The sequence below is a fragment of the Schistocerca nitens genome, chromosome 2 (assembly GCF_023898315.1).
Source record: "Schistocerca nitens isolate TAMUIC-IGC-003100 chromosome 2, iqSchNite1.1, whole genome shotgun sequence".
Classification (NCBI taxonomy): Eukaryota; Metazoa; Arthropoda; class Insecta; order Orthoptera; family Acrididae; genus Schistocerca; species Schistocerca nitens.
Genome location: NC_064615.1, coordinates 870145051 through 870169506, shown reverse-complemented (window position 1 = coordinate 870169506; position 24456 = coordinate 870145051). Strand labels below are relative to the sequence as shown.

Here is a 24456-nt window from a genome sequence, read left to right as displayed (position 1 = left end):
ATACTGGTGTATCACCCGCCGTGATGGTATGGGGTGCCATTGGTTACACGTCTCGGTCACCTCATGTTCACATTGATGGCACTTTGAACAGTGGACGTTACATTTCAGATGTGTTACGACCCGTGGCTCAATCCTTCATTTGATCCCTGCAAAACCCTACATTTCAGTAGGATAATGCACAACCGCATGTTGCAGGTTCTGTACGGGCCTTTCTGGATACAGAAAATGCTCGACTGCGGCCCTGGCCAGCACATTCTCCAGATCTCTCGCCAATTGAAAACGTCTGGTCAATGGTGGCCCAGCAACTGGCTCGTCACAATAAATTAATATATAGGGTCAAATGTGATATTTTTTATACATTTGTGAGACACATTTTTTTTTGTGTGGTTAACACGATTTATTTCAACTAGCCAAGTGCATTTAGCATGTGAGTCTTTTGTAAACTGGTGGAATTATTGCTATTTCCATTGCAACAAATTCTCTGTCTTTAAATACAAACAATATTTTAATCTACATAAGTTTTTTTTGTAGTGTCTTCCTTTGTTAACATTGTACTATAGCCACAGATTGAGACACAACAATTGAAAGATTTGATTTGAAAGCAAATAAATCCCAGTTCAATTTTACAAAGATTACTCCATGGCATTGTCCCCTTACCTAGCTTGCATTTATTGTGAATCTCTCACCCAGCACAAAGTCCCAGTCGACTGGAAAAAAGCACAGGTGACTCTGGTATATGAGCTGCTCGGGGGAACAAAATGGTAAGTGCCAAAATCACAGTTTCGAGATACATCACATCTAAAGTTTCAATTGATCTGCAAATCTGAATAATTTTTTTTTGAACAGTCCTTCTATTCTGTAGTGATTCTAACATCTATCTTCTACGATACAGACATAAATGAAACTCAGAATTGACCAAAACAAATGAAATATACAAAAATTATTACATTACCATACACCAAGAACAACACATTGTGATAGAACATGACATATTAAATTTTACAGTAAGTCTTCAACACTTGACTGAAACTGCAAAATCATTCATCACTCTCATAACTAATGTCTTTTTCATACAAAACTGTTGGCTTTAGTGACAGGATAAATCCATGGTGGACAGGAGGTATGTAATTTAGGAGCGACAGGACGTCAGCAACTTTCTTCTTTTCAATAAGCCTTTGCCCATTGTATTTAAGTCGAAGCATAGGAACTGGTCCTTGTCTTCCACGTTTCCTGAAGCTTATTTCATGCCAAATGTCATGACAAAATGTCTCGCTGATGAATAAAGATGATGGATATTCGGAGGTCTTCTTCCACCTACATACTTTCCTTAGGTTGACATCTCGACTGTCAACTGTCTTCTTTCTGAAGACAAACGCTTCTTTATAGTATCGTATTTGATAGAAATCCTCTCTTTTCATATTATATACAAGCAATGGATTCTTCTTAGCCGACTTCTTGATGATCTCACACCACTGATCTGGACTGTACACATCTTGTACTTGTCGGCGAACGTAATTTTCAATTGTCGCGAAATCTCTGTCGGACAGCAACATTGTGTGTCCGCTCACGGGGAAGTGGTGTTCAATCACACGAAATCTACCAGGTGAAATTAGATATTTCCAAAACAGTACCATGTTCGAGTTCTTATTTTGGCCACAGCAGCACCTTTCCCGAGACGACGTCTTTGTCTGTTCCTGAATGGTTTCTGCGGGAGCGATACACTGTTCGTTGTTTTGGGCAATATGATCTGATTCGCTATTAACCTGTATAACAACGAAAACTACTGTTACTGTTACCATTATTATTATTATTATTATTATTATTACATGTAACAATATAAATGAAAAATGCGCATTCACACACCACTTAGCCAAAAAAATGTAGCCATTCTAAAATAACCTCAAAATTAACGTACTTCAGGAACATAATGGTATGTACATGCACTTACCATTATGTTCGTGAAACATACTAAAGACAGTATATTTACAAAATAACATGCGTCTGAGTCATCTGAATCGTTATGAATGTATTCTGGATCCCTCTCGAAGATATTAGTATCATTGGAAGTATATTTCTCGTCTTCTGCCATGTTCACTGTTGCCATAATCTCGGAGATGTTTTTACTTGCCGCCATTCTCTCTGTCACTTACCATTATGTTTCCGCAATGTACGGACAGTGGCGCTTACCATTAACCTCGGCCCTGACGTCTGTTGAGTGAATTTGGAACTACTAGTAAGTTTACTGCATTGTGTCATTAGCCGTCTACCGCAAAATGCACGGCGATGGCGCTTACCATTGTGTTCCCCCAAGCAGCTATTATAAGAATGGTTAAAAAATGGACCCCCAAAATTACAGATCAGTATTCCTAACTTTTGTTTGCTGCATAATCCTTGAAAATATTCTCAGTTTGAATGTAATAAACTTTCTAGAGACTGAGAAGATGTGCACGAATTGTTATGGTTTTAGAAAGCGTCACTCCTGTGAAACTCGGCTTGCTATTTCCCCTTTTCTCAGATCTAGATTTCAGGCAAGTAGTTGACGTGGTGCTCCGTTGCAGGCTGTTAACAAAGGTACTAGCATATGCCATAAGTTCACAGATATGTGAGGGGCTTGAAGACTTCTTAAATAATAGAACCCAGTATATTTTCCTCTACGGCTAGTGTTCATCAAGACAAGGGTACATCAGGAGTGCCCCAGGGACGTGTGATAGGACTGCTGCTGTTCTCTGTATACGTAAATGATTTGGCTGACAGGGTGGGCAGCAATCTGCAGTTGTTTGCTGATGATGTTGTGGCGTACGGTAAGGTGTCGAAGTTGAGTGATCATAGGAAGATACCAGATGACTTGGACAAAATTTCCATTTGGTATGGTGAATGGCAGCTAGCCCTAAATGTGGAAAAATAGAGTTAATGTGGATGAGTAGGAAGGTCAATCCTGTAAGTTTCGAATATTACTAATGTCCTGCTTGACACAGTCAAGTCGTTTAAATATCTGAGCATAATGTTGCAAAGTGATATGAGGTGGAACGAGCATATGAGGACTGTAACAGGGAAGATGAATGATCGATTTTGGTTTATTGAGAGAATCTTGTGAAAGAGTGCTTCACCTGTAAATGAGACCACATATAGGATGCCGGTGCAACCTATTCTTGAGTATTTCTTGAGTGTTTGGGATCCGCACCAGGTCGAATTGAAGGAAGACATTGGATCAGTTCAGAGGCAGGATGCTAGATTTGTTACTGGCAGGTTCGAACAACATGTAAGTGTTACAGAGATGCTTCGGGAACTCAAATGGAAATCCCTGGAAAGAAGGCAATGTTCTTTTCAAAAAACATTATGAGAAAATTTAGAGATCCGGCATTCGAAGCTGACTGCCGAACGATTCTACTGCCACCAACATACATAGTGTGTAAGGACCACAAAGATAAGAATGAGAAATTAGGACTCATACGGACATATACAGTCATTTTTCCCTCACTCTACTTGCGAGTGGAACAGGAGAGGAAGTGACAAGTGTGGTACAGGATACCCTCTGCCACACACTATACGATGACTTGCTGAATATCGATGTAGATCTAGACAGTACAGTTGCTAAAACACTGACCTCATATTCCAACACACAGAATTTTCTCCTGCTATCCTGATGTAGGTTTGCCATAGTTTTCCTAAACAGTGCTGGGGTGTTTCAATCATCAAAGTCATAGCCGATCACCAGCTGCCCAACTTATTTTCTGCATATGTAGTCAGGCCTGTTCTGGAGGATTCCAGATGCCACCATTACATCCATAAAAGCAGAACACCATGTCATCCCTGGCAGTCAGTGATTTCTTCTCCTGATGATGTGGGCATAGGCAGCTATCAAAAGCTTGAGTTTTATTCGAAATGATGTGGCTTGTAAAACGAAGAGATTTTATTAAAGCATGCCAACATGAAACAGTCAGAGGACACGCACCAGTCCTATGGTCATAAAGCATGCTTACTCCCTCCCTACCTCCGTGCACACACATGCATAAATGAAGAAAGAAAATTAGTGTAACTCTGATGTGTATATGATATCTAACACAAACATGTTGTAGTGGCATTAGGCCCAATGAAACAGTAATTACAGATGATTTTGCAGAACAAGTGAAATTGGATGATGAACTGTTCTTTGCTAATTATTGTCTTCTGTGATGTGATTGGGGGGAAGAAATGAAAGAGGAAGCCGCCTGGTAGAATTTTGCACAGAGCATAACTTAATCATAGTTAACACTTGATTCAAGAATCATAAAAGAAGGTTGCATACATGGAAGTCTGGAGGTACTGGAAGGTGTCAGATTATATAATGGTAAGACAGAGATTTAGGAACCAGGTTTTAAATTGTAAGACATTTCCAGGGGCAGATGTAGTCTCTGACCACAATCTACTGGTTATGAACTGTAGATTAAAACTGAAGAAACTGCAAAAAGGTGGGAATTTAAGGAGATGGGACCTGGATAAATTGAAAGAACCTGAGGTTGTGGAGAGTTTCTGGGAGAGCATTAGGGAACGATTGACAAGAATGGGGGAAAGAAATACAGTAGAAGAAGAATGGGTAGCTTTGAGGGATGAAGTACTGAAGGCAGCAGAGGATCAAGTAGGTAAAAAGACGAGGGCTAGTAGAAATCCGTGGGTAACAGGAGAAATATTGAATCTAATTGATGAAATAAGAAAATACAAAGATGCAGTAAATGAAGCAGGCAAAAAGGAATACAAACTTCTCAAAAATGAGATCGACAGGAAGTGCAAAATGGATAAGTAGGGATGGCTAGAAGACAAATGAAAGCATGTAGAGGCTTATCTCACTAGGGGTAAGATAGATACTGCCTGCAGGAAAATTAAAAGAGACCTTCGGAGAAAAGAGAACCACTTGTATGAATATCAAGAGCTGAGATGAAAACCCAGTTCTAAGCAAAGAAGGGAAAGCAGAAAGGTGGAAGGAGTATATAGAGGGTCTATGCAAGGGCGATGTACTTGAGAACAATATTATCGAAATGGAAGATAATGTAGATGAATATGAAATGGGAGATATGGTACTGCGTGAAGAGTTTGACACAGCACTGAAAGACCTAAGTCAAAACAAGGCCCTGGGAGTAGACAACATTCCATTAGAACTACTGACTGCCTTGGGAGAGCCAGCCCTGACAAATCTCTACCATCTGGTGAGCAAGATGTATGAGACAGGCAAAATACCCTAAGACTTCAAGAAGAATATAATAATTCCAATCCCAAAGAAGGCAGGTGCTGACAGATGTGAAAATTGCCGAGCTATCAGTTTAGTAAGCCACTGCTGCAAAATAGTAACACAAATTTTTTACAGACAAATGGAAAAACTGGTAGAAGCCGACCACGGGGAAGATCAGTTTGGATTCTGTAGAAATATTGGAACACGTGAGGCGATACTGACCCTATGACTTATCTTAAAAGATAGATTAAGGAAAAGCAAACCTACATTTCTAGCATTTGTAGGCTTAGAGAAAGCTTTTGACAATATTGACTGGAATACCATCTTTCAAATTCTGAAGGTGGCAGGGGTAAAATACAGGGAGCGAAAGGCTATTTACAATTTGTACAGAAACCAGATGGCATTTGTAAGAGTTGAGGGGCATGAAAGGGAGGCAGTGGTTGGGAAGGGAGTGAAACAGGGTTGTAGCCTATCCACTATGTTATTCAGCAGTAAAGGAAACAAAAGAAAAATTTGGAGGAGGTGTTAAAATCCATGGAGAAGAAATAAAAACTTTGAGGTTCACCAATGACATTGTAATTATGTCAGGGAGCAAAGGACTTGGAAGAGCAGTTGAACAGAATGGACAGTGTCTAGAAATGAGGATATAAGATGAACATCAACAAAAGCAAAACAAGAATAGTGGAATGTAGTCGAATTAAGTCGGGTGATGCTGGGGGAATTAGATTAGGAAATGAGACACTTAAAGTAGTAAATGAGTTTCGCTATTTGGGGAGCAAAATATCTCATGATGGTCAAAGTTGAGAGGATATAAAATGTAGACTGGCAATGGCAAGGAAAGCATTTCTGAAGAAGAGAAATTTGTTAACATCGAGTATGGATTTAAGTGTCAGGAAGTCGTTTCTGAAAGTATTTGTATAGCGTGTAGCCATGTATGGAAGTTAAACGTGGACAATAAATAGTTTGGACAAGAAGAGAATAGAAGCTTTGAAATGTGGTGCTACAGAAGAATGCTGAAGATTAGATGGGTAGATCACATAACTAATGAGGAGTTAGTGAGGGGAGAAGAGGAGTTTGTGGCACAACTTGACTAGAAGAAGGGATCAGTTGGTAGGAAATGTTCTGAAGCATCAAGGGATCACCAATTTAGTATTGGAGGGCAGCGTGGAGGGTAAAAATCGTAGAGGGAGACGAAGAGATGAATACACTAAGCAGATTCAGAAGGATGTAGGTTTTAAATCTCATATTACGGAAATGCTTCGTGAAATCAAAAGGGAATCCCTGGATGGAGATGAAGAGGCTTGCACAGGATAGAATAGCATGGAGAGCTGCATCAAACCATCTCAGGACTGAAGGCCACAAAAACAACAACAACAACGTGATGTACTAAGATAAAATATTTGTCCTCCTTTTTGGCTGATTAAATAATACAAAATTAATTATTGCCCCTGCAGTTGCATGAATTACTTAATTAAAAAAGTCAAGATATTTCCAAATCTTTGGCCCTGAGAAGGGTCGTATGTAATGGGTAAATAAATACCATACGTAGGTGTGTGCAAGACCAACTATACCTGGTTCTAAATAACAAAGTGACTCAAGGTAGTTGTTCAAAGGACAGCTATCAAAGCAGCACTCAGAGCAAGAGTGCAGTAACACTTTCTGTTCTGTGCACAGTTGCTGTATTGCTGTGCCATCTTAGTTGCCAATTACCAGTCAGCTAAGGATGACAGTTGTGGTCTTTAACTTTTTTAAATTATTTGTTTCCCTGTGTGGTGTTTTTCTTGTATGGAATAAGTGGAATTGCTGAGGGAAGTGATGAGACTATTATGATACTTTTTTTGAAGGACATCATCTTTACGCCAGTGACTGTTGTAAGCTTTTAGGCCATTATCAAGTGCTGGTGAAAAATACAGAATGTTTAAAAAAATATTTACAGATTCAGTATGTATATCAACATTGTACCGATTATACAAGACAATTTAACTACCGTATTTACTCGAATCTAAGCCGCACATTTTTTTCCCGGTTTTTGTAATCCAAAAAACCGCCTGCGGCTTAGAATCGAGTGCAAAGTAAGTGGAAGTTCTGAAAAATGTTGGTAGGTGCCGCTACAACTAACTTCTGCCATCGAATATATGTAGCGCTACACAGGCATGCTTTGCATGCACAAATATAAATACTGGCGCCAAAACCTCTGCGTCAGTAAATAAATATTAAAAAAAAGGTCTATGACAAGCTTTTTTTTTTTCTCCGCCCCGAGTTTCGACCACTGCATTTTCATACATTATGCAACGAAGTAAATACAAATTCCGTATTGTTCATCTTCGAATGTAGCAGCATTTCAATGAAAAGCCGACTGGCAAGACTGTTTTGGATGTTTGTCAGTATGGCCATCTCTACGTTCTGAATTTTTTCCTACCTGTGAGAAGAGATGGTTGCTAATAGGAACTTTTATGAATTACGAATCACATGCAAGTATTCTTTTCACCAATAAAACAAATATTAACATTTTGCTGTTATCTCATTTAAATCCTTTCTGCCTGATTAACTACGAAACTAGAGTGAGACAACAGCAAATGTGGAAGAATATACAAATCATGTCATGTTTATATTCGTGTTATTCTTATGCCTAATAGTGATACAGTCAGAAATGAACCGCGACAATTGAGTAGATTTTTAAATATAAGATGACTAATTTCTGTGCAGAATGTAATGTACTAAAGAGGCATGTGCAAAGATTTTCAAACGGAGAAAAATTTTCGCTAAACTCTCATTCAGAACATCTTCTATCATACGCAATCTATTATTTGGTTCTTGTTGATCATTATCAAAGAAAGCAGCAGTGTAAGTAACAAGAAGTAGCAGTCACTTGCCATTGTTTCGCTAATGAGACAATTCCTCTCTCTTTTTTTTAATTGTAAGAGGTGGTAGCGTGCACAAAAGCAAGCCATGCCGCGAGCGGCGACAGGTCGTAAACACATTATCAAAATGCAACAAACAATGCATGACACAGTAGAATAATGCATTTTCAGCTTAGAGTGACGTAAACACCTATAACAAAGAGAATGCCACTTATCAGATCAAAGAAAAATAAGCAATCAATTCAAACCAGACGAAGCACATGAAAAAGTAAGGGTACCCGTGTAAATATGGATGGAGCGCCTGATGCATAGCAATGGTTACCTGGTAAATCTTAATTGCTAAGCTTACGACTCAAACCAAACTACTGTAGCTGTATCATCATTCATTCAACCTAAATTGTGTCTCATATTTGAATGGACCAACTTCGTTTTGATTTGGAGGTGCAGCCTAAAACTTTTCTCTCCCCTTGAATTTCGAGTCTCAAATTTCAGGTGCGGCTTAGATTCGGGAATTTTTTTTTTCCTTGATTTTGAGTCTCATTTCTCAGGTGCGGCTTAGATTCGAGTAAATACGGTATGTAGGCATATTACTTACATATTATAGTTTTAAGCCAAGTCAACCTAATGTAAGCTGGCACATTTGTATGTCGTTGTCAATACAGTTAAATACATTCGTGATGATGTTACATAGTGCGAGCACACGTATTCAAACATCGTAAAACAGCGTAATCTGTAAGTGCACATGTAAATCAGTAGAAATATTGTGATACACTGTAGGTACAGATATATGATAACATAATGAGATTTGCCTCGTTAAATGAGTGGCATTTATTTACAAGGCGTGTCTAGGTAGTAAGTATTCTTTCAAATCACATTTTATTTTTACAAGGAAGAGTATTTCTTAAAATATTTTTCTACTTGCTAGCCACCATTGTTCATACATTTGCTGTAGCGCGAAACAAACTTTTCTATGCCCTCTTCATAGAAAGATGCAATCAGTGAAGACTGTCACTGCATTGCTGTCACTTTCAAAGCACATTCCTCCAATAGCTGTCAATGTGGTACGGTACTGTGAAACATTGAGAAAATTTTGGCATGCGTAATTCAAAACAAAAGGCATGGATTGCTCAGTTAGGGCTTTTGTTGCTTCGTGGCAACGCACATCACCGTTTCGCTGGTGTCACTCAAAACCTCCTTAAAAAAGCAGTTAGATTGCCAGCTGTATAACTCTGATCTCGCACCTTCTGACTACCGTTTGTTCTCGGACTTTTGGAGGAAGGCACTTTGAGAGCGACTACTACGTGCAAAATTGTATTCAACAGTGGATGTCTTCACTGGCAGCATTTTTCTATGAATAAGGCACAGAAAAGTTGGTTGTCTTAACAGTGTTGGCAACTACGTAAAAAAAAATTAAGAAATGCTTTTTCCTATAAAAAATTGTTTGAAAGAAATATGTTTGAGTTTTTTTCCCAAAATAGTACCTAAGTTCTGGATGTGCCTCGTATATATTCACTGCTTTTTCAGGCAGAAGTTGTAGTGAAGGGCTTCACGGCAAACATGCTCCATGAGTAGACAGTGAGCGCAGGCCTATGAGCTGCGAGTACTGTACCCCATCCATTGTCACAGGGGTGTGGGGAGCCATATGAAGACTTGTGTAAGCAAGGAAATCAATCATGAGGGGAAACTCCCCATTTCACATTCCAGATAAATTACTTCGAGCTGTACATCAGCACAAATCGTCAGCAGAGGGTTTGACAGTTTTCCATTCAGTTAGGCTAGAAATCCTGATTTTATTTCCCAATGCGACTTGTGCTCTATCTATAGACATGTCGTGTCAGATGCACATTTTCTACACTTTCATCAACACTGCTAAGAATGTCACATCCAGCTGTGTGCTTGTGTTACTTACATATAGGATACTAAAAAATATGCAACAGACTTTACAAAGGTTTTGCGAGTGGTTTTTGAATGCCATCTGACACAATCTGTGTGCTATGCATGACTGTTAGATTTGATAATGACACCATACCAAAGTGATCTACCATAAGATATAAATGTTAAACTACCAAGCATTTTTATATTAAATCACCATCCGTTATCCTTCTCATTTTGCACTTCCATATTCTTTGACATGGTAAGACAAATAGCGTCTGTGTAGATTGAATGTACTGCAAGTATTCCGATGATACACTAAATATTTTCGTGTAAGAAGATAAGGTTCTTCACACTGCAAATTAAAATATGAAGATATTGTCGGTGTTATGCAATGCCAACTCGCCATTGCTGCTCTTAGATGGCACCACTGTCAAAACAGTTTGCACTTCTGTGTTGTTGCGACCACCCGGTGTGTGTGCAATTCCCTAACTCCCTGCCACGCCACAATTGCTCTGCTTGTGAGTAAAAGCATCAGCAGCTGTGAGTGTTCACTATAAAATCAGATAGTTGTTAAGCTCTGCTTTAGTTGATAGTTGACTTATCTGAATTCTTTTTATAAAGTTGACATAAACTCATTTCTAGTTAATATAAATTAATAATTGTCACTGCATTCAGTAAGTCGTCTGTCTCCAACTTCATTTGTGCATGTTCTGCATACTTGTGCTATCGAATAGTTTCACTCTCCAAGTCTTTCTCTTTTAGTCTTATTGTTTCTCAATTTGTGTTGTAGGTTCTTCGTTCCCAAAAGCTAAACCAAAACATGGTCTGATAACAGTGACGAGGTTGGCCTGCCTCAGGTTAGTTCTGCTTCCAGCCTACAGTCACTGGTGGATTCAGCAAACTTCACCACGTGTCTTCGTATTGCTGACAACACTGTATGTGTTGCAGTTAGTTTGCGGAGTTACATATTTTTACTACTGTTCACTCACTGAAGATGGAACTCTTGAGGTAAAATTTTGAACACTCTATCACAGAGGAAATTAATATTTTCTGCTTTGTTGTAATCAAAGTCAGTCCCATGCTCAAGGAGTGAGTGTTGGAAGCAAATGTGGAAACCCCATAAGTCACCTAGATTTAATCTAAATCAAACAATAGAAAATCTAGGATGGAATGATGACAGTATTATGAAAGGAGTCCGGCATCAGTGGCCAGGGACAGTGGTCATATGTGTGTGAGTTGTGCTTGCGTGAATGTTTGCGTTTTTTTTTTTTTTTTTTTTTTTTTTTTTTTAAGAAGAAGGCCGTCTATATTTAATCTGTTTGATAACATTGCATTGTGCATAATGTCTGTAGAAGCGTTTACATCAGATAGTCCTTTTTATTTTATGTTTATGATGTTCATTGTAATTTTGAGAAATAGTACCACTATATTTGTTGGTATTTCCCATCATAATCCCCAGCATATTGTCAGTATTAAACAGGTGGAAACAATAGAGTGGAAATGAATTGCTTCTTGCCTAATTTCTAACATGAGACAGATATGTTCTTACGATATTAAATGCACTTGTCCTTTTTTTTTTTCTAAGTGGAGCTTTCATGCTCGTTTTAGCTACCCCACATTTTTCCTATCAGACAACCTGAAATTTCATTCTCTTTCTCCAAATTTGAAGGAATTTCAGCATTAGCATTACCTTGATTCTGTGTTATACTCTCTACACTCTGATTGCGGGACCACCAAACACTTTCATGTCAACTGTCAACATTAGCTTCCTCTTCATATTTCCATTCTTGATGGAGTTTTGGTATGTGGGAGTGCAGTACTTTGCACATTTACAATATACATTGCTCAACAAATTTTGCAAAACTAAATTATCTGAATCGAAGAGTTGACCATTTTAAATGTAACTATTCTGGTGCGAGTGTGGCGCACGTCAGTTGAATAATTTCAAATTCATCATTGCTGCTTGTGTCAGACTGACTGGCTATACATTGGTGTAATTTAGATTACAAAACTAGGTATACACACAGCAGGAGAAAATGTTTCCAAATCCAATGTCAGGCAACAAAATATGTGTCATAACGTATATGAAAGCCCACTAGACCAACAAGGTTAATAGTTTCAGCTTCCCCACAAATGAAACACTGTAGAGAGGATTATAATTTGATCCAAGAAACTGGTTCATAGTTTTGTTTTCTGGTGATCTGGATCTTGACACAACTGGCTTTCCTCCTCTAGCTGTTAATCTGGGAGGCAAAAATTTCTTTCACCACCAGGATTTGAACTGGCTATCTACTAGCCAACTGCTACTGCTCAAGCATGCGTTAGTGACCACAGCTATGGAGGCTTAAGTTTATCGTAAGAACGTGGATTCGTAAGTATGACGAAGAAAGAAAGTAAATGATCACATATTTGTGATGTGTTGTGTTATATTATTCGTGCAAAATATGGAGAACAGGGGCTATATTGAAGCAGAAAAGTTATTGTGAGGTCTTAGAAATTTATTTGTACTGGAGATAAGTGTAGGTGAATTTTTACAAAATACAGCTTGTGTAACTCAAGATCAAGGAAATGAGCACAAAGTCTCTTGAATAAGAAAGCTTCAACACATTTGTTGCTATTCTAAAACTTTTGACTGACTGAAAGCACAATAATAATGATGTAAATTTACCTTTAATCCTGATAACTGAAGACAGCGCAAGTATTTTAGCCTTCCAAAGTGTTGAACTTATGGGAAAATAGGGTTCACAACCTTGATTGCTTAAAATTTGGTGAACAGGAGATGAATTACACTGTAGAAAAAAATTAAAAGTAATTATTGAATGCAACACATGTAATACTACTCAGGCATTTTAGATAGTATCCAAAAGTAACCAAAATATATTAATTAAAATTATGTTGTTTCCTAGATCTTGTAAGTGATTAAGTACTTCGTAAAGAAAAGTATGAAAGCAAAGGACATTCATGCCGATTTCCAGAATACACTGGGGGACTGTGCTCATTCATATTCAACTGTTGCCAAGTGGACAGATGAATTTAAATTTGTTCGGGAGAGCTTATATGATGATCCGCGCAATGATCAGCCAAGATGTGTCACTACTCCAGAAATCATTGCAAAAGTGCACAAAATGGTCATGGAGGATCACCGATTGAAAGTGTGTGAAATTGCTCAAGCTTGCCAGATGTCATCTGAAAGGGTACATCACATCTTAACTGAAGAATTAGAAATGAAAAAATTATCTGCAAGAAGGGTGCCACAACTATTGATGCGCACCCGCACACGTGCCGTCGTCATGGCAAAATTACATGAACTAAAGCATGAATTGTTGCTGCACCCACTTTATTCACCTGATATGGCTCCGTCAGACTTCCATCTCTTTCCAAAACTGAAATTTTTTCTTGGTGGCCAAAGATTCACTTCAAAGGAAGAATTGATAGCTGGAGTTGACAACTATTTCTCCTGGCCTGGAGGAAACTTAATTTCGAGATGGGATCAAGGTACTTGAACATCATTGGACCAAATGCATTAATCTACAAGGAGACTACATTGAAAAATTAAAAAAAAATTTGTATGTAAGTACTTTTTTCCTATTCCGTTCCCGAGAACTTTTCAAACCACCCTTGGATGTTGCATTGTGCAGCATTGTATCTTAAATAAACCATTTGGCTATCCACTTATGGCACCAGACCACTGATGCACTCATACATCGTTGCATTTATGCACTTTTTATTTTGCAAACATGTTCTGCTGTACATTTTCTTTCCAAACTGGGCTTCGCCAGAAGTTGAGTGATCCCAACAAATGAAAACTAGTTGCATTTTCAATATTTGCATGCAGCAGACCATTATTTCAGACTATCTCTCATAAAATACTTTATCTGGACACTGTTCGCTTTAAAGTGGCGCCAATTAGATCATTTCGCGTTTCCACATTTTGAGAGATTTAAAAAAAAAAAAAACTTTTCCCAACCTGCCCTTCCTTACTGTAAATCATGGTATTAGTTTTAGTCTTGATAACTATAAACACATGATTTTAAATAAACTGCCAGAAACGGTTGCAATTCCCTTTCTATTTTAAAAACTACGACTAGTTTCAGCCTCCAAGGCCTTATCCGTTGGTGTATGTCAGGCACCCTGAGTCATTCTGTGTTCTCTCAGGTTGCCTGACGTATACCAGTGGAAATGGTATTGGGGGCCAAAACTGGTTGTTGCTTTTTGGAATAAAAAGAAAAATGCAACTGGTGTTTGCATTTTATTGAAAATAAATACTACAGTTGTGCAACCTCCGTACGCTGGGCAATAAAAATATAATTGGTAATTCATATCATTTTGTTGCTGTTTTTGGCTTCATTTTAAATTGCCTTCACTAATTTTTTTTTAATTTGTTTGTACTCTCGCCTCTGGTCAAATATGAGATAGAACTGCAAGTTGTTGAAAACATAGTTTTTTTCCCATGAAATATGTGAAATAGCATTGATTGCCTAGATTGATTAATGCATAGCGCTCTTTAAGTTCATGAAGATGCTAAACCACTGTAAATTACTGTTCTAAATCTTCTTCCTCGATTTCCAGTGCCTTGCAAGAAATGCTGTCATTTAATGATGCTTCAGTTGATGGCCACTTTTTAAATGATGTGCAAATGTGGACTATTTGATGACCTACAACATCAAACCCTTATTCACTAGTGCAGCAGTGGAGGAGATTGTCAACTTTCCTCTAGAATGTGTGGCAGTGAAAATTTATAAAACTGTCCATCACTATCTTTCGACGTCCTAGTTCAGGAAGAAAGGAAAATGTTTTAAGCAGATGGTTGGCATAGCTAAGGGGTCCCCACTGTAGCTATAATCTATTTTAAACTAGTTGTCATTTGACAGGTAACAGGCTGCATGGTTCCCACTGTGTTGCCACTTGTGTTCTGCCGCGCAGCGCTGCCTATAGCATTGTTTGTGCGAGCTAGTCTGCAGCAAGCCCTTGTAATTAGAGATTTGGGTGACTTTTGGCTTTGCAAGCCTTACAAAATGTGGTGAAAGTAGTCAAAAGAGGGCAGACTGAGGCTGCATGCTTCAAGGAAACTTTAAAAAAATGTCAGACATGACTTTATTATAAGCAGTCAGTCATTTGAATTCATGTGTTCTGTGAGGAAATATTTTGAGAGAGAGAGAGAGAGAGAGAGAGAGAGAGAGATGCAGTGGTGCCTCTACTTCCTGTAGATAAAATGGTGGAGTGAATTGCAGTTGTACTACAAATCAGCAAATGATGGCTTATAAGAATCTGCAAGGAGAAATTCACGAAAGAAGAATCAGGTGAGTCATCTAAATTGGGGATACCTTAGAAGAAGAGGTGCCTCAAGAAGAGGGTCACAAATCTCGACTCTTTTCAGGAAGGTTAGATTTGTTGTAAAATATATATATATTATTCAAGGAAAGAGTATCCAACACTCAAAATGCTACATGCTACCCTAGTTACAGTGGATTTATGTCACTGTAGTAAATTGTCCTTGACAAGTCGTGAACAGTTAGGATTCAACTATAAATCTATTTCTGGCAGCAAGTTATTAATGAAACACCACAATATTGCAGCCTGGTGCCACTTTCTTAGAAAATTAATAAGGACAAATTGTGGGGATATTGTTTGGCTTGATGAAATATAGGTGAATGTGGGGCATAGTATTAAAAATGCTGACTGTTGATACCATCAGCGGTGGTGCGGCAACTCCGATCAGCAGAAGAAACAGAATAATTGAAGCAGATGCTGGCAGTTCAGTAGTGAATCACGTGAAAGGAATGCTACAGGAAGCATGGAACAATGATGGTGTGTTAAAACAGTGTGTTGAAGTCACTGATAGTTTCCCTGGACTCTGAATAAAGTGGTGTCTCCACATTGTTGGATTAGTACGTAGTGCATAGTGAACTTTCACGAATGTCTTACTTCCATTAAATTTTATGTTTGTTTCGATGAATTTCTCTTTCCTGTTGCGAGACTAAATAAAACTGTTCAGCCACCTCCTATCACCACTTTATAGTAATAGTTTTTTATATACACAATTATAGAAAGGAAACTTTTGTAGGCACGATAATTTCTCCTGTGTCAATAATCAACATAACACCGGCCCTAATTGAAATTAAGAAAAATATTTGACATACTTAGAGATACCATTTAAAGCAGTACTGTGCATACATTTCAGAAGTTTTATATTATTTTTGTAAGAGATAGAGACTTTTAACTTCATACTTGTTACAAAGTTAGACTCTGGCACAAATACATAAAAACACCATTTTCAGAAGCATATATGTAGTAAAAAGCAATGCAGTATGAAAATTTTAAGAGATTTGTTGCCAAGTGAGTTATTTTAGTAATCAATGGAAAAAAGTATCGCTGTGAAAGTTTGAAGCAGTTTGCAAGCAGCAAAAATTAATGTAACTTTCCCGAATTAAAATTAAGAACAGATTTTTGACGTGCTGAGAGACACTGTAGAAGTTATTTCATATGTGAATTTGAGATTTTTTTACTTGATTTTTGTGGAAGATAGAGACTTTAAAACAGTTTTCTATCACCACAGGGAATGGTGCACTGTGATGGCTGCTGGCAGACTGTGCTTGATGTGACAATGCTGCAACTTTGGAGCTTAAATAGCAAGTGACAACTAATTTGAATGGTACTGTAGTTGCAGCAGACATCTGTATGAAGACATTCAAAGTATTAGTGCTCCAGTCTGCACCATGTGACCCAAATGCTTGCTTCAGTACCGAATTTACTCGAATCTAAGCCGCACTTTTTTTCCGGTTTTTGTAATCCAAAAAACCGCCTGCGGCTTAGAATCAAGTGCAAAGTAAGCGGAAGTTCTGAAAAATGTTGGTAGGTGCCGCCACAACTAACTTCTGCCGTCGAATATACGTAGCGCTACACAGGCTTGCTTTGCAGGCACAAAGATAAATACTGGCGCCGAAACCTCTGCGTCAGTAAATAAATTAAAAAAAAAAGGGTGGAAGACGATCTTTTTTCTCCGCTCCTAGTTTCGACCACTGCATTTTCATACATTATCCAATGAAGTAAATACAAATTCCGTATTGTTCATCTTCGAATGTAGCAGCATTTCAATGTACTACGAAAATCCGAGTGGCAAGACTGTTTGGGGTTTTTGTCAGTATGGCCAGCTCTACATTCTGAATTTTTTCCTACCTGTGAGAAGAGATGGTTGCTAATAGGAACTTTTATGAATTGTGAATCACATGCAGTATTCTCTTCACCATAAGAATAATACGAATGTAAACATTTTGCCATGTATTCTTTCGTGTTTGCTGCTATCTCATTTAAATCCTGTCTGCCTAATAAACTATGAAACTAGTATGAGACAACAGCAAATGCGGAAGAATATACATATCATGTCATGTTTATATTCATATTATTCTTATGCCTAATAGTGATACAGTCAGAAATGAAGCACGGCAATTGACTAGATTTTTAAATCTAGGATGACTCTAATTTCTGTGCAGAATGTAATGTACATGAGAGGTGTCTGCAAAGATTTTCAAACGGAGAAAAATTTTCGTTAAACTCTCATTCAGAACATCTTCTATCATACGCAATCTATTATTTGGTTCTTGTTGATCATTACCAAAGAAAGCAGCAGTGTAAGTAACAATAAATAGCAGTCTCTTGCCATTGTTTCGCTCATGAGAATTCCTCTCTCTTTTTTTTTTTTTTTCATTGTAAGCGGCGGTAGCACGCACAAAAGCAAGCTATGCCGCGAGCGGCAACGGGCTGTAAACACTTATTATCAGAATGCGACAAACAATGCATGACACAGTACAGTACCTAATGCATTTTCAGCTTAGAGTGACGTTAACACCTATAACAAAGAGACCGGCACTTATGGGATCAAAGAAAAATAAGCAATCAATTCAAACCAGATGAAGCACGTGAAAAAGGAAGGGTACCCGTATAAATACGGACGGAACGTCTGACGCATAGCAATGGCTACCTGGTAAAGCTTAACTGCTAAGCTTACGACTCGAACCAAACTACTGTAGCTGTATCGTCATTCATTCAACCTAAATTGAATCTCATATTAAAATGGACCAACTTTGTTTCGATTTGGAGGTGCGGCCTAAAACTTTTCTCTCCCCTTGAATTTTGAGTCTCAAATTTCAGGTGCGGCTTAGATTCGAGTGCAGCTTAGATTCGAGTAAATACGGTATGTGGAACACACCATTATCATTTATCATGTGGCCACAAACAGAAGAGAATTGCGTAATTTAAAGTGGAGAAGTCCACAATGCACACTTTAACTAACAGGCCACATAGAATTAGTGGTGCAAGTCACTTGAAGGAGGAATTGCAGAAAGTTCAGTCCACTTGTAACTGTTCGCTGAAACAGCAGAACAGTATGTAGCGTTATGCCAACATAAAACAGTACTAAAAGGAGGAGACAGAACAAATGTGCTTTCAAATTTATGCAAGTTGTTAGTAAATAAGTTGGACAAATTCTTGGAGCTGGTGTTGGGTCGCTCTACTGAAGTAGCAACAAAATCAGAGATATCATAGAGGACGTTGTCAATAAGTTACATACACCTGAAGTCTATGAACTGGGCTGTGAATGCAGAAAAGTTTACATTGGTGAAGTGGGATATCCTATTAGCACACACATAATCACATAATGGAACATCTAAGGCAATCCCCCTCTGACAACATAACAACTCAGCAGTAGCAGAACATCTCAATGAATGTAGCAAAACTATATGATTTCAAGAAGCTTGTATACCAGTACTAACAAGTCAGCCATCCACCATTAAGAGAAAGATACAAGAGGTGATTAAAATTGTGAAACATCCTGTCAACGTGAATCTTGATGACAGTACTCCCAAACGCTCCCACCATGTTGGCTGCTAGCAGTATCTGGCCCATGAGCTGGCAGTAATTGCAAGGCTGCCCATCAGGCGTGGCAGTAAGCATAGCAGCCAAAGGTACATATTACACTTAACATTCTTTCAGCTGCCAGGAAGCACAATGAAGCAAAATACGTAATCACTGTACTTGTCTGCTCTTCATTCACTGATGGAGTCTAATATGAATTAAAGTAAAGGCTAGCATCAGTGAAAGCTGTCAGCCTCCAAACACACTCCCCCCCCCCTTCCTTCCATCAAATTAAAATTAGTGATGTTCCTGAAAACTGATTCTGTGCACATCATGAAATTACATGGTAAAAACATCTGAATGAGGTGAATACGTCACCTGATGAAGGTAATTTGCAACATGTTTACATGTTTGATAAACATGACAGTGCAGTCACATATTGAGAAAGTTTAATTGAAGTTCCTGCTCATTTTGATACATTTTCTTTTGCCAAGTAATGGTATGGCACCCTGCCCTTACATTCTTATGTACTCATGTGGTTTCTGGATTGACAGCAGATCACTATCTGCTTTATAGTGGCAGCATTGTGCTATGATCAAGCACTTGTGGGAAATTGAGAGGTTTGTGTGCATTGTTACAACATTCATCCTCTTCACTAAATAAGAAAGAGTTTGACTTTCAGGTGATCAGTATCTAAAGTGGTTTGTATTTAGAAACTAGTTTTGCAGGGGAGCATTACTAATCTCCCAGAATTGCTTTTTAAGGATGAAATCTATTCAATGAAAAATATTGGGTTCAAATGCATTGATCTAAAAGGGGTTGGATTGAATAGGAAGTGCTTTTTGAGCCTAAAAGTTCAGTCTTTTACTGCCAGGTTGGGAATTTTTGACCATACCTTCTTACATTTCTGGGGTTATGTAGTGTCAGACCAAATGATGCAGCTTTGTTTTTTCCAGTGTGTTGTTGCTGTCCTTAGATTACTGTGGTGTACCTGTTTTTGGCCACACGCAACTATTCTGTTCCTTCTTTGTTTTACATGCTTTTTATACTGTTCTTGTAAATTATACAAACTTATGACATCACTTCCTTGGATACTGAAAGGTCTTTTTAGTCTTATTGGACAAAATGTTGATGGGATTGTGTTATACATTTCCTTAACCATTTCAAAGTTTCTTAATTTACATTTAGATACCAAATACCCTGTCACTTAGGAGAAATTGATGGTAGTGCGGTTGGGCTTGAAATGCTCTGCATATTCCTTGAGTTTTGCAATGAGCTTTATTAATCTAATCAGATTTCTAGATAGCCCTATTTGCACAAAATGTGACAATTTATCCTTTACTGTGCAATTACCCATGTGTCTTCCACAAATTTCACAGCTAAAAATTGTTACATTCTTTCTGTATTCAGCAAGAAAAGCAACATCATTATTACTTTTTGCTTCTGTCTACAGAGGGTCACAGCATCAGAAGTGATGGTACCAGTTGCCATGATGATCATCCTGAGTGTAATACACTCGCAGATAGTATCAACTCACATTGGCCCATGCAGGCAACCATCAAGCCAAAGGCCACGTCGCAGCAAGCGGACACGTAGACGTCATGCAAGCAGCTCACGATCACGCGCTAGTCACGGTTAGTTTCAGACTGATATATCTTTATTAAAGGTGATTTTTTTTCCCCAGATAAGGTATTGATTCCAGCAACTCCTGACATGTACTGAGTAGTCTGCTAGAGGATATTGAACATATTGAATTTTAAAAAAAATAGCATTTCCTCAAATCACTATATACCATTTAGGTGCTTTGCAAACTTATAATGGTAATTTAGTGTGGCAAACTGCCTGGTAATTTAGTGTGGCAAACTGCCTGTTGGCTTTTCTCGGGTTCTTTGGCCGATGTTTGATTATTTTTCTGACATTTCGCCAGCAGGTGTGGCCGAAATTGTTGGTGGTGGACTGGAGCTGAGCTCAAGGCCACAGATTGTATGTACCTGGAGTGCTAGCGTCCAAGGGCTTTTCTTGGTCATTTCCAGTGTGTTTCTCCTCTTGCTACTTACAACAGTTGTTCGCTGCAGCACGGTAATCCAGAATCCGTTCACCTTTAGGCTTTCTTCTTTCTTCCTGAAGCTATTCTCGTGTTTGTGTATTTCTATAGGTTCTCTGAACAAGTGGGTGTAATAGCTCTTCTCTGCAGACAGAAATTTTGTGTCGGTGAATTTTACTATGTGATTGACCTCACACAGCGCGTGCTCTACCACAGCTGATTTCTCCACCTGCCCCAGCGTACAATGCCTCCTTTGCCAATCTGATACACTCTTTAATCTTCTTTGTCAGTTTATAAATAGTCTTTACGGAGTGTTTGCGCAACATACGGCTGATTCTGTCCATCACTCTGGGAATTGTAACTTTCCCTTTTATATTGATTTATTGTTAATGAATGATGCTCAGGCTCCGGCTAGCTTGCGGCTTACTCAGATGAATATTTGCTCCCCGACATATAGGAGCCTAGCTACACTTAAATGCATACAAACTGAGATTATTGCCCTAATCATGACTACAGTCTGTATGCCTCCAGAGTTCATCTATGAATGTCTACAATTCGCGTGAGCTAAATAGTCTGAATCAGTACGATAACTTTCCAGAGTGCCAAAGAATACCTATGAATGTTTTGCTCTGTTGATAATCTATGTTGTCACACAGATAAATGTTTCATGAACACGTAATATTAAATGGGTTGAAAGAAATGTCAACCACTGTAAATTCACTTTATGCTGGTTAATTCTAGTCTATGCACATCCTATCATTGTCTTAAAGAAGTAACCTTTCTGGTCCAGATTACACTTTTTACTTTAACGCAGTTTAGGTATATTCCTCGCAGTGTACGCTATTCATCACTTCATATCAGGTAAACTATTAATTGCCCTATCGCATTGTGTCCAAGTTCAGTCTTTCGTTGGTAATAATCAGATTAAGACAATATATTCGGTTATTTTCCAAGCCTGAATTACTTCAAAGATATTTTCAAAGTTGCTGATTTACCTCTTTCGGTTTTTAATCGTTTCTAGCAGATCGCAAATCTTCAAAATGTAACAAACCATCTCGTACCGCCTACCAATATTATGTGCGAGTGCACAAGTTCAGTTACGACACGACAAGGCAGGCGCCAGAAGCACATTAACAATGTGCAACTTCAGCTTCTGTATTTCGCAGTGTCCTCAAAGAGTACTCACAAGGAGTATTCTTTGTGGTCACTTACTATATTCCATGACCTACTAGTCTACTACCTTGCGATCTACACTATTATTTTATCTTGAAACTAATGGATTCTATTTCTTTTTTATTCTTTTTCAAAACATTAATTTACTTTGCTACCAAGAACCGTTTCTATTTCTTTTTATACTACTTTCTTTTCTTTCTACTTGCTACGAGTCATGCAATGTTAGTACAGAGTTCTTGTTTGTGAAATTTGGATCTTGGGCTTGGGGCTTGTATTGGGGTGTGAGGACTAGATTTATATTTTCCGTCCAAAGGGTAGTTGAGTTAGAGAATGTATGGCAAAAAGGCCTTACCTGACATTTCTTTTTCCAATGTGTCACTTCTCTGAATTTGCCATTCCACATGAAACAGCTCATGATGAGATATGCATGAAAGAGCATGGTGCTGTCTCACAATGAGCTATTTCACATGGCTAACTCTAGGAACAGCTGGAAGGCATTGCATGGTAGACCTCTTAGTCCGTTGGTGGCCAACTTCTTCGTGGAACATTTCGAAGCACAGGCACTGGACTTGGCACCTTGTAAACCTAAGGCGAGAACAGGTACGTCAGTGATGCCTTTGTTGTGTGTAACCATGGTGAGGAACAGCTCAGTGACACTTAAGACACTTGAACAGCCTCCATGCCAACATGAAATTTATCATGGAAGTAGAAAAGATCAAATAACTACCCTTTCTAGATGTGCTGATCACAAGGAATTGTGAAAACTTGGGACACAGCGTGTATCGAAAACAACACGCACTTCCCGATAGCTGCACATACTGTGAAATCACCCGAGCCAAAAAATGGGCTTGATTAAGACACTCGTAATGCGAGCAAGATGAAAATGTGAGCTGCGGCACGTCTGACACAAAAGGTAACACCTGGAAAGTATTCGGAGCAGCAATGTGTACTCCATTAGTTGTATTAGAAGTGTAACAGATTCAAACACTCGGCGAAGTGACACATCAGAAAAAGCAATATCAGGTACAGCCTTTCTGCCATACATTCCCAGAGTGAAGGGCAGAAGCAGCCGTACATTGCGCAAACGTACCGTAAAGACTATAAACTGACAAAGAAGGTAAAAGTGTGTTTCAGTTTGGCAAAGAAGAAAAGGTACCCACTTGCAATGTTGGGAATATACCACATACCATCCACATCGTAAATGTTTATGTTGGAATGACTGGACTATTAGTCAACACCATGGTTGTAGAACATAAGTTGCATTGCAGGCTGGGCGGGTGGAAAAATTGGCTGTGGTGGAGCATACACTATGTGAGGCCAGCAACATAGTAAAATTCACTGACACCGTAATTCTGACTGTAGAGAAGAGCTGTCACACCCACTTGTTCAGAGAAGCTACAGAATACACAAATACAAGATAGCTTCAACAAAAAAGAAGAAAGCCTCTAGGTGAACAGATTCTGGATTCACATGCTGCAGCAAACGGCTGTTGCAGGCAACAAGAGAGAACTGGACCGGAAATGACCACAGAAAAGCCCTTGAATGCTGGCACGCCAGGTACGTATAATGTGCAGCCTTGAGCTCGACTCCAGTCTAAATGTTAAAATGTGTGTGAATTCGTAAGGGACCAAACTGCTGAGGTCATCGGTCCCTAGACTTACACACTACTGAAACTAACTTATTTAAACTAACTTATGCTAAGAACAACACACACACCCATGCCTGAGGAAGGACTTGAATCTCTGGCGGGAGGGAACACACAATCCGTGACATGGCGCCTCAAACCGCACAGCCGCTCAGCGCAGCACTCCAGTCCACCACCACCACCACCAGGAAGGGAGGGGGAGCGTGAGGCGTTGACAATGTCAGCCACTTGTTCTGGCGAAACGTTGGAAAAACTGTCAAACAAACATCGGCTGAAGAATCCGAGACAGAAGCCAACGGGCAGTTTGACAAGAAGTGGCCATGAATGCTTTAACAATTTCGTATAATTTAGTGTATTAACAAGTCTCACTTTACTGTTGATTGTTGATATAAATGTAAAAAATTTCAGGTATTCCAACTCCTTATGAAACCATATGCAGCCATGATTCCGGTTTCTCTATTAGTTACTGATGATGGAGACAGTAGAATAATAGCTTCAGTTTAGTGTAACAGGACTATTGCTGTATAACATTTCATTTCAAAAACATACATGTTGAGTTATTGTCACCCTCAGTATTGTGTATTGAACTGGGGACCTAGAAACGATGGAGAGGCTTCATCCCGCTGTGGCCCTCGGTGGTTCACAACCCGACAACAGGCCACAGCAGTCCACACGCCCCACATCGAACTCAGGATTTCTGTGTGGTTCGGCCATCAGTGGACAATCTGACGCACCCACCCACGGGCACGTCTCATACCAGATGAGTGTAACCCCAAATGTTTGCGTGGTAGAGTAATTATATGGT

General features: G+C 38.9%; 1 protein-coding gene across 8 annotated transcripts in view; it reads left to right on the top strand.

The window, feature by feature from the left end:
• The window catches only part of LOC126237144 (protein phtf), a 209223-nt gene that overhangs the window by 83053 nt on the left and 101714 nt on the right, over positions 1–24456 (top strand). For 7 of the 8 annotated variants that reach the window (XM_049946983.1, XM_049946981.1, XM_049946980.1 and 4 more), the window contains 2 exons: positions 10730–10947; positions 20243–20423. In XM_049946983.1, coding sequence (XP_049802940.1) covers positions 10730–10947; positions 20243–20423 — 399 coding nt within the window. The remainder of the gene's footprint in view (positions 1–10729; positions 10948–20242; positions 20424–24456) is intronic. The other variant, XM_049946987.1, reaches the window with a different exon arrangement.